The 14,895-nt window shown below is 38.3% G+C and overlaps 1 protein-coding gene across 1 annotated transcript in view; it reads right to left on the bottom strand.

Moving 5' to 3' along the window:
- Positions 1 to 1,112: 1,112 nt before the first annotated feature.
- LOC142195019 (protein argonaute-3) overlaps positions 1,113 to 14,895 on the bottom strand; it is a 77,787-nt gene continuing 64,004 nt past the window's right edge. The window contains exons 15-19 of the mRNA XM_075264514.1: positions 12,949 to 13,143; positions 11,673 to 11,807; positions 9,383 to 9,484; positions 5,476 to 5,675; positions 1,113 to 2,483 (exon numbers count right to left, since the gene is read on the bottom strand). Coding sequence (XP_075120615.1) covers positions 2,375 to 2,483; positions 5,476 to 5,675; positions 9,383 to 9,484; positions 11,673 to 11,807; positions 12,949 to 13,143 — 741 coding nt within the window. The 3' untranslated portion in view covers positions 1,113 to 2,374. The remainder of the gene's footprint in view (positions 2,484 to 5,475; positions 5,676 to 9,382; positions 9,485 to 11,672; positions 11,808 to 12,948; positions 13,144 to 14,895) is intronic.

The following is a 14,895-nucleotide window of genomic DNA, read 5'->3' as shown; positions in this document are numbered from 1 at the left end:
TAGATCTCTGGGTGCCAGAAGTTACAGCAGTAGACCGGGAGTGCATGCAGCTGCTCCGATACATGCAAAAGGGATGGCACTGCAGCCATGTCCACTGTATAGCGCTGGTTCTAAGGAATCTCAGCGACAACAATCCTGCTACTTGAATAAGAGCAGCAGCAAACACTACCCATCCACTGCTGTCACTTCCCGTCCCTGTAGGCTTCTTAAACATTTCATCAGATCACATACAGATGACCTTTTCTGTAAATAGGTCAACATAATGAGAAATGCTTTTAAGGCCAGACAACTCCTTCTATTCAATATTACACCGATTCTTAGATTATACTTTTCCTTCGTACAGTGAAGTAACGTGACCTTACAAAATGTAATAAACAGATCATGTTGGTCCATAAATGAAAATAACATTTTTGACTCAGACACGTAAAGCGTAAAAACCAACTCACTATCGGGAACAAATTACGTCCCATAATATTACTGGGTAGACTTCACTATTTGTACAAGATCATTTCATAGTTAAGGCTTTCGTTTGTTTTAATCCCAAAATAGCCACAGCGGCCGGCAGGGTTGTGCAGGCCTCTTTGGCATTGCTGGGCTTAAATTCACTTATGCTTATTGCACTAAAATGAGAGCAAAATAAAACGTACATCTTGTGAGACACAAAAAGATATATATATATAGATAGATTTTTTTTTTGCTAAAGCAAAACAAAAACAAACAAACAATGGTGGCAGAGAATAGGTTCTGAAATATTTAAATTAGTGTCATTACTCTAATAAATACATTGATATATCTATATATAGATATATATAGATAGATCGATAGATAGAGATATATATAGATAGATATATCTCTCTCTCTACACATACATGAGTGGGTATGTTTGTGTGTGTATAATATATATATATATATATATATATATATATTTATATATATATATATATATATATATATATATTTATATATATATATATATATATATATACACACACATATACACACACAACTCACTAAAACACTTACAATACCCACACAACCATGTATTAAGATACATGACTCTAAAGAGAGGGTTTATTCCCACATTCTTTTGAAGAGAGGCGACAGACACCATGTGCAGCATATAGGATATATAGGATATAGTTAAGAAAGATTTTAATGAATGGAAACTAGGATGGGTTTTTCAGGGATGTTTTTTTTTTGCACATGAATAAAATGCATACATAGCAAGAGACAGAGTTTGAGAAATTGGGCCATTGTATCTGAACCTTGTCCCAGAGAGGGCCACGTGGTAAACTTCCCTATCCCAATGACAATACCTGCATTGCTGCTTGGCAGGTAATGAGTGGTAATATTCTTGTTGTAATAGCTGAATTACATATCCAGTCACTTGCATGACCATAGCACTAGGTACATACAATACCCACTTGCATCTTGCTAACTATAATGTTGCAGACAGAATAAAAGGGAAGCACTAAAGAACATGACTTATGCAAATGAGGTTGACATAAAAAGGCAAAACGTGGGACCTGAAAATGAGACAGATGACGTCACAAATATAAATTCTAGTTTTTTTGCACAACATCCTTCTACTTCATATCCATTATCCACACATACGTACACGTATATGTATACACATATATGTAATCAATAATTAGACATATATATCCGTGTGATACACATAAACATACCTGGGCACACAAGAGCTTGTTTCTACATTGAAACCCCTGTGCAGCTGGAGTTTCACTAATAACTCCGATATAACTTGACGGGGTTAAGAGGTCAACAGTAAAGTAGATCAGATTTTTCGACATGTTTTCTAAAAGATATTATTATATTGAATGCATTTAAAAAGGACTACAGCAGGTTGAACAGAACTGCCGAATCACAATTATGCTGTATACCCAAGTACCGGAAAACAAAACCCAAGTGTGTACAGATATGCAAACATACTCCCATACATCCCTATGTTTTGCTTGTCTTTTTTTTTTTTTTTTCCTTTTTTTCTTGCAAAGACAGCTAGTGCTGCAGAGCAATTTGAGGTAAAGGCATAAAAGGGTTAAAATATTGGAAAGTAAAAGAAAGACAAAACGTAAGCAGTGCATCCAAGTGGAGGCTCCATTACAACGATCTAGCAGTTGGCTGGTTTCATATTGCATAATAGTGCTGTGTTCCTCAAAAATCTTCTATTCCCAGGATCAGCCCTCCCCTCAATCACTGCGCCTGGGCTTCAGTGCATGCCAGAAGAAAAGGCCTGGGAGAGACGGGAGGGCAGGAGAATGTGAACCACTCTACCGGGCCCTGAAAACCCACATGAGATCCTTCAGGTTCCTTGTTGGAAGTCAAACCTGTGCATTTTTAAGGACAAAAGTTGTTCTCACGCGAAGTACATGGTACGTAAGGTATCCTGGTGAATTTGCACAGCCTTGGCGAGGGCTTGTGGGTCCCGACCATTGCTTTGACCAGATACGTGGCTTCCTTCAGCACTAGAGAATATAAAATATAAAAATTTATTCAGGACTAAATATGCATCAAACATTGCTAAAATTAGAAGCATTTTAGAAAGAAAGGGGTGAATACAAAAGCTACTTTAAAAGACAGTATTATATAAAATTTTCACTTAAAAAAAAAAAAATTGTCCTAAGATTCATTGAAATCCAGGCAACCCAGATGAGGTAGATATCTACTGTAGCAATACAGAAGTTATTAAAAAGTTTTACCAAAATGATAAAAAACAATGGAGAGATTTTATTAAAACTGAAGTTTCTACACTGGTCTTAATCCATTCCTCTTATCAACCCCTTTGTGACAGTCTAAATATAGCATGTACTATCTTAGTATGCTGCGGCGTTTTACACATCAGGGACCTGGTGGCAGTGAGATCACTCTGATCATGGGCATTTAACCACTCATGTTGTGGTCAAATGTTGCCATGGCATCTGGGTGGTTATGTTCACTTTCTATTTCCTCCGGTGCAACTGCAGGATCCATTATGAAGGCTCCCATTACTAAGCAGCTATTGAAACTTGTCTGTAGCTGGCTATATATATTTAAACTGTATTGCACTGGCAATCAGATATCACAGGCTCAAGTCCCCTATCCAAAAATATTATTATCCCCTACGGTAGTTGTACAAAATATAGCGCAATGCGCAAAATAACATATTTTGGTCACCTAGCTTTCCCCAAAAAATAGCAATAAAAAGTGTAACTTGCTCAGCAAATAAAGAGTGCTTGTATATCTCTGTAAAAAAAAAAAAACAGTAAAAAAAAAAAAAGTTATAAGTGTCAGAACACACTGACCGCAGGAAAATCATTCATGATCAAAAAGTGACGTTATATTTGTACGAGCAGTAAAACAAGACAGAGCAATATAAATATGGTATCGCAGTGATCATAATGACCTACCAGACAAAGATAGCATTTGAATTTTAATGCACAGTGAATGCCGTAAAAATAAAATGCTAAAATTTATGACAGAATTGTGTGGGGTGGGGGGGGTTTCACACTAAACTCCAAAAAAACGTTAATAAAAGTCAATCAAAACATTGTATGTACCCAAAAATGCTTCCATATGAAAGTAAAACTTGCCAAAGAATAAGCCTTCACAAAACTATGTTGACGGAAAAATTAAAAAAAGTTTTGAATTTGGGAAGTCGGGGAAGGAAAATATATAAATAAATTAAAAAAAAGTTGCTGATCATTTACATAAAAAAAAACCTTTTAGCCTTCAAAATTTTGAGTTTTTGTAAAGAAATGAAAACATGAAAAAAACCCCATTAATTTGGTATAACCGTGATCATAAAGACCCACAGAATACAGGGGCCACACGGTGGCTCAGTGGTTAGCACTTGCAGCACTGGAGTCCTGGTGTTCAAATCCTGCCAAGGGCATAAAACCATCTGCGAGGAGTTTGTATGTTCTCCCCGTGTTTGCATGGAATTCCATCCCATATACCAAAGACATACTGATAGGGAAAAATGTACATTGTGAGCTCTATGTGGGGCTCACAATCTACATTAAAAAAAAAAAAAAAAAAAAAAAAAAAGACCCACAGAATACAGCTAACATGTAATTTTCAACACATGGTGAATGCCGTAAAAAATTAAACCTGTAAGAAAATGGCACTATTGTGTTTTTTTGGTTGGTCACTCATTCCTGTCAGCAGATCTGTGAATAATCTAATCTAATATGCTGGATTTAAGCCATTGTCAGATGATTGGAGGAAAAGCTTTACAAGTATTATCAACAAACAACAGATTTTTACCCTATCAATAGAAGCCAAGATGACAGAAATAACCAATGTGTTGCTTGAATTCATGCCAATGTCATCGAAGAAGACAAGCCTCAAGATTAGAGATGAGTGAGTGCTAATCGAAATGGCCGTTTCGAATAGCAAGCACCCATAGGAATGAATGGAAGCGGCCCTCCTGCGTGCCAGCTGCGTCTATTCATTCCTATGGGTGCGTGCTATTCCAAACAGGAGTTTCGAATAGTACTCGCTCATCTCTACTCAAGACCAACCTTGAAAAGCAGATCACTAAAATCTAACATAAAAAACAAGCCCTCACACAGCTCCGTAAATAGAAATATAAAAAGGATGTGAGTGTCAGAATATGGCGACACAAAACAACTTTTTTCAAAGTAAAATTTTTGAAAGTAGTATAACATAAGAAATAGTATAAAAATTTGGCATTGCCATAGCTGCACTGACTCACACAATAAACTTAACATGTCTTTTTACTACACCGTGAGCATCATTGAAATGACACTAAATACGAGGGCAAAACTGCATCTTTTTCCATTCCACCGAACAAATAATTTTTTTATAAAATATATAAAATATTAAGAAGCGCCATTAGTAAATACTGCCTGCTCCAGCAAGCGTTCATATGGCTATGTAAATAGAAAAGGAAAGGAAAAGAAGGAAAAATTGAAAAATCAAGAAGGGGCTAAAAGTATCCATAAGTATTCATTATTCATAGTCAAAAGCATTGATAGGTACATTGTGTATAAGGTCAGGCATCAGTCTGGGGTTTCCATGGTAACCAAACTATCGTTAAGCAAAGTCATCAGTTGACGGCAGCAACTCAGCTGTCATGGATACTATATATGTAGATGAAAGATTCTATGAGACATATGTGATGACTGAAGGTTCTGGTCATTCACCTTATTATAAACACCTTAAGATTGTATACTATCATTTACTACAGTTCCACAGCAAGTGTCAAGTGTCCAAATACAAGTGCAGCTTAGCAGACTATAGAAGCCGTTACTCATTCATCTGTCATTGTCACATTGTGTGACTCCGTGGCAATCAATAGGCCATAACACGACCCCTGCCAAGCTCAAGCATGTGGCAGGAGTCATCTTAGGGCTGGACCTTGTACAATGCAGAATGGTACATTATAAGAAAAGAAAAAACAAAGACTAGAATAGAAAAATCCAGGAGAAAGATGACGGTGCCTGACAATTTTACCTGTCATGCTCCTTGTCCACAAGATGGTACCTAGCTCTGAATGCCACCAAGTGCGCGTAATAGGCAGGTGCGGGGATGGAGACGGATCGCGTGCATCGCACATACGTGTGGCACAGCTGGTAGGTCAGCAGCTGGAGTTCATCAGCAGTGAAACAGTTATCATCCCACAAGACATGATAGTGAGAAGGCCTGCTAGTACCCTAAGAGACACAAGGCAATGGCAATTACATCCAAGATAAGCCACTCCATTTCTAGAGAGCAACAACTATAATGTGATCTGTCCAGTTATTCAAAAGCGAGTATTTCACCAATAGCAAGTGTTTGGCTTATATTTATGAAAGCTATGCTATCTAGGTTACCATTAGGACCTCAGAATGTGCGTACCAAAAAATGGAGACGTGAAGCCGCACATCAAGTTACCAATAGAAAGACCACCACCTACACTACCTACAGGGAGGATGTAGAGATGATGTTACGACAGTATCAAACCCCTACAAATTCTCACCCACTTGTGAGAATGACTTGCAGCACTCCCCCAATTTCCAGTTTCCCCACTATGTTCTTGGTTGTTTTGTTTTTTTTTGTAGTTTTTACTACACTGTTCCATGCCATTGCAATATGTTTCTATTTTGAAGAATTTTATTGTTTTAAACAAATAAAATACAACATGATAGCAATTCATAGTTTGCAAGTCTTATGTTTTCATAAGGTGCAGCCATAAGCAAGACAACCACTAGGTGGCACACCCATGCACTAAGATCTTTTGCATAATTTACAGTGTATATCAGCTATAACCTACTTGCTTATGCAATTATTACAAAAAAAAAAAATCAATGGCAAATATACACATAAGTAAAAGATATGCTACTATATGTACTGTATACAGTCATGGCCGTAAGTGTCGACACCCATGAACTTTTTCCAGAAAATGAACTTTCTCCCAGAAAATTATTGCAATTACGCATGTTTTGTTATTTCTTTTGTGCGGATTGGAACAACACAAAAACAGAGAAAAAAAAAATTATATAATTTCACACTAAACTGGATTGTAAACTTCTCGTTTATGTTAAGCACCCTGGACAAAGGAACATCAAGCTCTATGGAGATGGAATTGTAACCTTGGTTCTCAAGTCCTCAGTCAGTTCTCTTCCCCTCTTTATATTCTCCATGCTTAGTGTAGCACACATAGACACACAATGAAAAGACTGAGTCAACTTCTCTCCTCTTTATGTTTTTTCATGTGTGATTTTGATATTGCCCACACCTGTTAATTGCCACAGGTGAGTTTGCACGACCATCACATGCATAAAGCAAAGATATTTATCTACAATTGTATATGCCAATAATATATCTATCTATCTATCTATCTATCTATCTATCTATATATATATATATATATATATACTGGAGAAGAGAGAAAGCCAGCCAAATATTCTGTTGAATATTAATAAATACGTATAAGGTAAGAAGAGAAAGTCCCCAGGCACAATCAAATAGCTATACCAACAATAAAGACATGAACAAAGCAGAGGATAAGTGTAACAACCGGAAAAAGTCAATATAATTCACATGGATTTACCTGAAGTCATGATACTTGGTCACTGGACCCAAACAAATAGAAAGGACATAAATCCATGTGATTTATATTGACTTTTTCCGGTTAAATAATTATTATTGGCCATTATTTATATTTATTGTGTATATTGGAGTAGAACCCAGACTCTGATCAAGTAATCCCTTTACACTATTGACATGCCTTGCATTTTATATTACTCAGCTGGATATTCACATTCTTGACTGGATCTCCTGACATGATTGCAATAACATCCTAGTTGGTAACAACATTTGAGATATTATTATATTTGTGATATTTTATATATCACTGATGCCCATTTGATTGATCTGTCTCAGTGCCAGTGTCCTGTTTGTTTTTGGCTATTTCCATCTTGCCTTGCTACATTATTATTTTGATTTTATATTTAACTAGCTGGTACCCGCGACTTCGTCTGCGGTGACTGTAGAAGTGGGTATAGACAGGCATGGGTAAGGTTTTCGTACTGTGTATAAGGTATGGGATATGAAATGTAAGTTTGTATCTTGTTTTTGCTGTAATTCAGAGAATACGTGAGACTTTTGTGTTGAAGTTAATTTGTATTTGAGCTGCTATACGGTGTTGTGAGAAACTTTACATAGTGACTTTGGGACAGAAGTATTTGAAGTTAACCCTTTCCCGCCGATGGCATTTTTTGATTTTCGTTTTTGACTCCCCTCCTTCTAAACCCCATAACTTTTTTTATTTCTCCGCTCCCAGAGCCATGTGAGGTCTTAATTTTTCCTGGGACAAATTTTTCTTCATGATGCCACCATTATTTATTCTATATAGTGTACTGGGAAGCAGGGAAAAAATTCAGAATGGGGTGGATTTGAAGAAAAAATGCATTTCTGCGACTTTCTTACGGGCTTTGGTTTTACGGCGTTCACTGTGCAACCAAAATGACATGTCCCCTGTATTCTGTGTTTCGTTACGATTCCAGGGATACCAAATTTATATGGTTTTATTTACATTTTGACCCCTTAAAAAAAATCTAAAACTGTGTTAAAAAATTATTTTTTGAAAAGTCGCCATATTCCGACAGCCGTAACTTTTTTATACGTGCGTGTACGGGGATGTATAGGGTGTCTTTTTTTGCGGGACCGGGTGTACTTTGTAGTTCTACCATTTTCGGGAAATGTTATTGCTTTGATCACTTTTTATTCAAATTTTTATCAGAATCAAAACAGTGAAAAAATGGCGGTTTGGCACTTTTGACCATTTTTCCCGCTACGGCGTTTACCGAACAGGAAAAATATTTGTGTAGCTTTATAGAGCGGGCGATTTCGGACGTGGGGATACCTAACATGTATGTGTTTCACAGTTTTTAACTACTTTTATATGTGTTCTAGGGAAAGGGGGGTGATTTGAATTTTTAATCCTTTTTATTTATTTTTTTATATTTTTTTTACTTTTTTTAAACTTTTTTTTTTGCATTTATTAGACCGCCTAGGGGTATTGACATGGGTGGGCGGTGTCGCGGATTGTCAGAGCGGTGGGGGTCGGCAAACATGGCTGCTCCGGAGCGTTAAAGAGAGCCTCCTGGAGTATCGTTAAGGTGAGGGGCAAAGTGGTAAAGTATATGTATATGTGATTGTGTGGGGTTAGGGGCGAGGCTGCAGAGGGCAATATGAATTTTGTGGCTTGCTATGGTCCAAAGTGTGTGAGATTGCAGAGATGGTGGTGTGAGTTTGGGTTTTGTGGGGGGTCCTGGCACAAATGTATGTGTGCTATTGTGACGAAAAGTAGCCTATTGTTTAATCGGGTATATTAACTATGTTTGTGGAAAATTTCAGCCAAATCGGTGGAGCGGTTTTTCCGTGACTGAGGAACAAACATCCGAAAATGCAAACATCCAAACACACAAACCCACAAACTCACAAACTTTCACATTTATAATATTAATAGGATTAATAAATGTATACTTTTATATTATTTGATGTGTTTGTTACTTTCTTCTGACCATTTCTTTTGCCAAGTGTTCATATGATGAAAGTGTTGGGTCAGTTTGTGTACCTTGGAGAGAATACATGTAGTCAATGCATACAAAAGAAATAAACATTTGTATGACAAAACGTGTGATTGCAATAATTTTCGGGTAAAATTTCAGGTGTGCCAGCACTAACTGGCATGACTAAATATATATAGCACATAGCAAGATATGACCAAACGTAATGCTTTTGTTACAGATATCCTTCCCTACATTAAATCAATGAGAACTGAATCTATGAAGTGATAGTATGAGATGACACCTTTACTCATTCTGGAATAAACCATAAAAATTGGCAGTGTATTACACAGACAGAATTGAACTACCTGTATTCCAGCATGGCTGCAGAGGTAAAAATCAAACTCATAAGGATGTGTTATATCTGTATCCACAGTGGTACCAGCTGGAATATTTCCACTTCTTCCAACCTGATATAAAGAAAAGAGAATATATAGTAAGCACTACAACATGTCATGCTTATATACAGTTCACTGGCTTAAAACACAGACGTTCCACAGCGAACCTACCAGCAGCAAGAACCAGATGAAAACATCTGGATTTTGCAGTACAGCGACTTTCAAACGCCATTCCCAGGTAGCTGACCCCAGGTTTCAATTTTACTATTGCAAAAGTTGAAAAGCACGGACGACACGCAATGTGTTCAAAACCTGCAACGTAAGAAACTTTGCGCTGCGGTTGTTTTTCATGCAGTTTGGGGATAGAATTTCTTTCAATCCCATCCATTACCCTGCTACTGTACTTATATGCAGGTTAGCCACGGGTTATGCACTGCAGCCAACCTACTGTTACTACACAAGTTTGGAGTCAATGGGACCCATAAAAATTTAACACCTGTTTCAAAGCGGACCCATGAACGTGGTGCTAAAGTGATCAACATTATATATATATATATATATATATATATATATAAAAAAAACGGCAGCACCAATAAGAGATTTTCATGGCTCTTTTGAACCCCCTTCAGGACAGAGCTTAAATGTACCCTCATTTTTCAAAACTGACGTGTCACTTTATATGGCAATAACATTGAGACACTTTAACTTACGCAATTCATTTCATGACACGTGGCACTTTATATTAATGCTAAACAATGATTAATATTTTTGTATTTATTTATACAAAAATAAGAAAGGTGATGGAAATTTGGGAGAAAAAAAAAAATTGCAATTTTCAAACTGTAAAATGCTCTGATTTTTAGACAGCTAGTCATATCACCCAAATACATAACTAAAGATTATCTACCATATCTCTGTTTTATATTGGCATTATCTTGTAATCATTCTTCAATTTATTTTGGAAGTTACAAGACTTACAAGTGTAACAGTGATTTTCCAGATTTCTAAAAAAATTTCCCAAGCTAATGTTTATAGGGCCCACTTTATCAAGCGGTATTATCATGTGTTTAGGCCCATAAATCACCTCATTTTCAAATCTGAACCCTGCAAATAATTCAAAATAGCATTTGCATCTCCCAGTTTGTTATACAAATTCTCCTGAGCACAGAAATACCCCACACGTTGGTGTAAACTGAAGTTTGGCCACACTGCAGCACACGAAAGGAAAGGATGTTTGAAGAGCAGATTTTGCTGGAATAGTTTTTGGTTGCCATGTCTCATTTACAGAGCCCCTAAAGTACCAAAACAATGGAAACCCCCCAAAAGTGACCGCAATTTTGTGAGCATTTTGACCGAACAGCCTTTTAACAGATTTTATTAACTATGAGATGTGAAAATGAAAAATTACTAAAATGTCACTTTAACCCCTTGTGCGAATGAAAACTTTGTGGATAAAGGAGATAAAGCACCCCTCAGATTGTTAAACAATTTCTCCTGAACACGCCAATGCCCCATATGTGGTTGCAATCTGCTATATAGGTACATGGCAGGGCTCGGAATGGAAAGAGCGCTATTTGGCTTTAGGAGGGCAGATTTTGATGGAATAGGTTTCAGATGCCATGTCACATTTTCAAAGCCCATAAAGTACTAATACAAGGTTAACTCCCCAAATGTGACCCCATTTTAGAAACTACACTGCTCAAGGTATTTATCAAGGGTTATTATCATTTTGAGCCCCAGAGAGCTTCCCAAAAATTAATGTACAAAAAGAAAATTGAATTTTTTAAAGAAATATGCCATACATTCCATATTGCAGAAACGCAGCATTTTTGTTACATATTTTGCTGAGGTTTTTTTGAGCCAAGAATGGCTACAAAAGGAATGGGAAATATCTAGGAAACTTCTTATACTTCTCCCTTCTGCTTAATCCACTCCTGGCTTTGGCTCAGAAAAACAGTGTAGTGTAGGCGTCACCAGACTTAAAATTAATGCCCGGCAAGGACCACATCTTTGATTTTTCAATTAAAATCGTCACGCTGAACAAAAAAGGTTGCCTACCCCTGATGTAGAAGGCCCTTGTTGCTCATTAGCTTTACTGCACCCTGGACAACCTCATTATTATTGTGTCTATGGTAATGTGAACAGATCCTTACAATAGGGTCGAGTTGTCGTGGTGGTTCCACATGAGGGGAAAATTCCAGGTTTACCTTGTAGAGGTAAAGTGCAGAGCTTTGAAACGGCCTGAACAGATATTACATACCCTTTCAGTTCGGTCTGCACAGAACAATCTTGTATGATGCCTTTTCTGTACCACAATATAGGTGATGCCAGGCTGATAATCCTTCTCCAGACTAATGCAGGCTTCCCGAATTGCTAGCAGCTCATAATATAAGACCTGCTTAAACAGAGAAAACAATAAAATTGCAATGACTTAGACATGACAGAAGTTTTGCATGCATAAACCCCAGCCAATTGCTGAAAGGAAAGGCAGAAGCTGAGCACGGTCCCCCTTTGGCTTTGTTTGGCTCTCATCAGAATACCAAGTACTCAGATAGTCTATGGGGCAGGTTTCAGTTATTTGGCGTACAAGTCATAAATTAGTCAAATTTATTTGTACAAAATTTTTTCATTTTTTTACTGCTTTAGACCAACCATGCTACTTTCACGGAGACCGGGCATAGCATGGGGAAGTGCACTAGATTTATTGTCATTTATGCCGGTTTACTGGCAAAATGATGACTGAAACCTAAGTGAACTACAAGCTGTTGTATGTTTAAGAGTGCAGGCGACCTCTATGACCCAGTGGAGGGTGCACCCGAGTTATGAAGAGGCATCTTCTAATGTAGAGGATATGAAAGACAAACGTTGAATACACCACTATACAATCGCTCTACTCACTTTGTATTCCTATAAATAGCAGGTTTCAGCATCCGCTCATTGTTGATGAAAGTTGCTTGGTTGGAAATAGTCTACTGGCTTCGCTTAGGGCTCGTTCACATCTGCGCCCGGGACTCCGTTCTGCAGGTTTCCATTTCCTGCACAAAACAGGGCAGGAGACGGAAACCTGCAGTCATTTTTCAAACCCATTAATTTGAATGGGTTTGAAAAGTGTTTGGCCGTGTGCGCCAGTGAGTGTTTTATGCTCTTCGCAGCGAAATAGTTTTTTTTAACCGGACACAGAGTCGGACATGCAGTGTGACCGGTTTAAAAAAAAAAAAAAAAAAAAAAAAAAAAAAAAGAAAAAAGGTTTCGCCACGGAGAGCTCAAAACGCTCACCGGTGCTCATGACCGGACTCGGCATGACAGGTTTCCGTCTTCTGCCGGCAGAAGACGGAAACCTAATACGGAGTGCTGAATACTGGTGTGAACTCCAGCGTAAGGAGTAACTCAAGGCAAAATAAAGACCCAAGGCTGTGAATAGCAGTTCCTAGCATTTTCTGTGAAGATTACCAGATGCTTTTTGACAGTACCGTTTTGTGGTGTTTGTATCATGTCATACATCAAGCCAAAACCAAAAAAACACAATTTCCTCTGACCTGTCTGAATTGTCCCTCCGAGACTCCATCGCGATAAAAGATGATCCGTGTGGGTTTGAAGCGTGTAGACTTGTAGAACTGAATAAGAAGTTCTCTCACCATGGAAGCAAGGTCATGGATAATTTCCTGCCGAGGTCTCTGTACCCGTACTGTCGCACAGTATCGACTTGGGTGGGCATCCATACTGCCTACAACCTATTACAAGAGTTTAAAATCAATATCTGGATCGGTCATATGTGAATGGTCTACTGTCCTTATATTGTTTGGAAGTCAGTGGGTACTGCTCATCAGGGGTTGGATTTGTATTATTAAATTATTAAAGTTTATTCTGTCCTCTTGTTTGTATAGATTGTCATGACTCCCTAATGTTCTCTGTACACTAACTGCATTTTTCTGCAATTACGGTACCTCTTTGTATGCTGAGCTGGAATGTTTGGGCCTAAATGCTAAAGGGATATAGCTCTTAACTTAAAAAACGCTCCTCAAATATCTGCTCACAGGAAACCAACTCAATCGGGCAAAAATATCTTGGCCCTTGAAGGGTCACTAGCTTTTCCCACAGCTTATGCTCAATTTATAGAATACCCTATGCAGATCATGGTGGGTTCAGGGCAGTGGCATAACAATTGCATTTGCAGTGGGTGCGTCCACAACCGGGCTTGGAGCTGTACAGGGCAATGGTCAGGACCCCGGACCACTATAATAGTGGTCGGGGAAAGCCTGATATATCTTGCTAATGGAAAGTGGCCCGACATTTCGCCAGCCCTGTTTCTAATAGATACCAACCCAGGGGAGGTGACTAAAAATAACAAATACTTACACTCACCATTCTGATACTGCTGATGAATCCCAGCATACTCTCTGGGGCTCTTCCGGCCTATGACCAAGGTCACCCCGGGTGCACCGGCATAAACACATCATCGAGCCCCAGCAGTGACATCTGGGGCATTTGACTTTAATCATAGGACAGAAGACTCCCGAAGAAGATGCTGAAGAGAGCCGTAAGGAGCGAGGATGCCCAGGACAGGTGAGGTAAGGTGAGTATAAGTGTTTGTTATTTTTAATCTCATCCCTTGGCCTCTATTTATTATACTCTGGGGTCTGAGGAGACCCCAGAGTATAATAGTAGCACCGACTGTATAGCAGGTACTTAAGAACATATTATACTGTGTGGGGGTGACTAAGGAACATATAATACTGTGTGGAAGCCACAGTGGAGCATATTATACTGTGTGGGGGGCCCTGGTGGAGAATATTCTACTGTGTGGGGTTCCTTCATTATTCACATCACATGCCATCTGTTTTACAGCAGCCTGCTCTCTTATTACAAGCTGTAATAACATTGCATGATTATTATAAAACAGATACTGTGCAATCTAAATAGTGAAGGAGTCACAGCAAAGGCCCACAGTGTCTCCAAAGAGTTGATCAGCAGAGGACCTGGGTTGAGGAGCGCACTAATCTCTTACAACTCTTATATTGTTAGGACCCTGCTGTTTCTGAGAATACGCAGCAACCAGTAGCTTTACATTCTGGGCGCTGCACTGCTCACTCACCATATTCTTGATAACTGCAGTTGAGGGTAATATAGTTGTGGCCCTTTCAAGTATTTGAGAAACTGCTGTTGCACCCATAAGCGTCACAATCAAGAATGAGTTGTAGGTCGAGGGCCCCAGATAAAAGTTGGCATCGGAGCCTACAAGACTTTAGTTACGCCACAATTGTGGGTCAGGTAGGGTGGATTGGTGTGAAAGATGGGTGACTGTTTTGCTTGCTTTTGTTGTGTACAATACAGCAAATGGACTTGTTTAGTTATATTTTCTCATACTCTGAACTGATCTTTGTACCTTTGTTCTGTATATTGTGTGCTGATTCCCTAGCTTTTTGCACATATATAATACTGCCAATTTTTACAATTGTTTATTTAAAAAAAATCTTTAAAAAAAA

The sequence above is a fragment of the Leptodactylus fuscus genome, chromosome 2 (assembly GCF_031893055.1).
Source record: "Leptodactylus fuscus isolate aLepFus1 chromosome 2, aLepFus1.hap2, whole genome shotgun sequence".
NCBI classification, from domain to species: domain Eukaryota; kingdom Metazoa; phylum Chordata; class Amphibia; order Anura; family Leptodactylidae; genus Leptodactylus; species Leptodactylus fuscus.
This window is presented reverse-complemented; position numbering and strand designations above follow the sequence as displayed.